Raw genomic sequence first — 568 nt, 5'->3', positions numbered from 1 at the left:
TCACACTCACACTCACACTCACACACACACAGCATAACTTTTAAACCTACAACTATTTAACAAACTTGACATTTACCTTGTCAGCAAAGGTGTTAACCATGTTTTATCCAGAACCTATAATGTGCCTTTTATGCTGACACAGGTACTTTAGTATGAAATTCTTCCTTACAATTCATTAACGCATTTCCTACTTTGAATAAGGAAGTCACCTATTTTATTCCCATGCTGAATGCTGTCCTTTCTTTGTCCCCTCCCCACAGCTGCTGGGCAGTTTTCAGGATGTGGAGCGGGCCAGCATAGCCAAAGCTGTGAAGGACCAAAATCTGTGGATCGGCATAAAAAAGTTGCTCATGCTGATTGAAATGGCCGTGCAGGTGAGAAAGAGATACTTACTTTGCATTTGTTAGCAGAATAGCCATAGTGATAGCAATCTGTCGGTCAGTCACTTTGGACTAAAATGTCTTATCAACCATTGGATGGATTATCATGAAATTTTTTTATGAAATTTATTATTATTTTTTTAATCTGTATATTGATCCCCTATGGGGAAATTACAATTTACACTCTG

General features: G+C 38.0%; 1 protein-coding gene across 4 annotated transcripts in view; it reads left to right on the top strand.

Annotated features, from left to right (window-relative positions):
• The window catches only part of LOC116670824 (vesicle-fusing ATPase), a 29667-nt gene that overhangs the window by 23325 nt on the left and 5774 nt on the right, over positions 1–568 (top strand). For all 4 annotated transcript variants that reach the window (XM_032501506.1, XM_032501507.1, XM_032501505.1 and 1 more), the window contains exon 19: positions 261–374. In XM_032501506.1, coding sequence (XP_032357397.1) covers positions 261–374 — 114 coding nt within the window. The remainder of the gene's footprint in view (positions 1–260; positions 375–568) is intronic.

Source organism: Etheostoma spectabile, chromosome 21, assembly GCF_008692095.1.
Source record: "Etheostoma spectabile isolate EspeVRDwgs_2016 chromosome 21, UIUC_Espe_1.0, whole genome shotgun sequence".
Taxonomy (NCBI): domain Eukaryota; kingdom Metazoa; phylum Chordata; class Actinopteri; order Perciformes; family Percidae; genus Etheostoma; species Etheostoma spectabile.
Note: the sequence above shows the minus strand (reverse complement) of the source record. Positions and strands in the feature narration are given on the sequence as shown.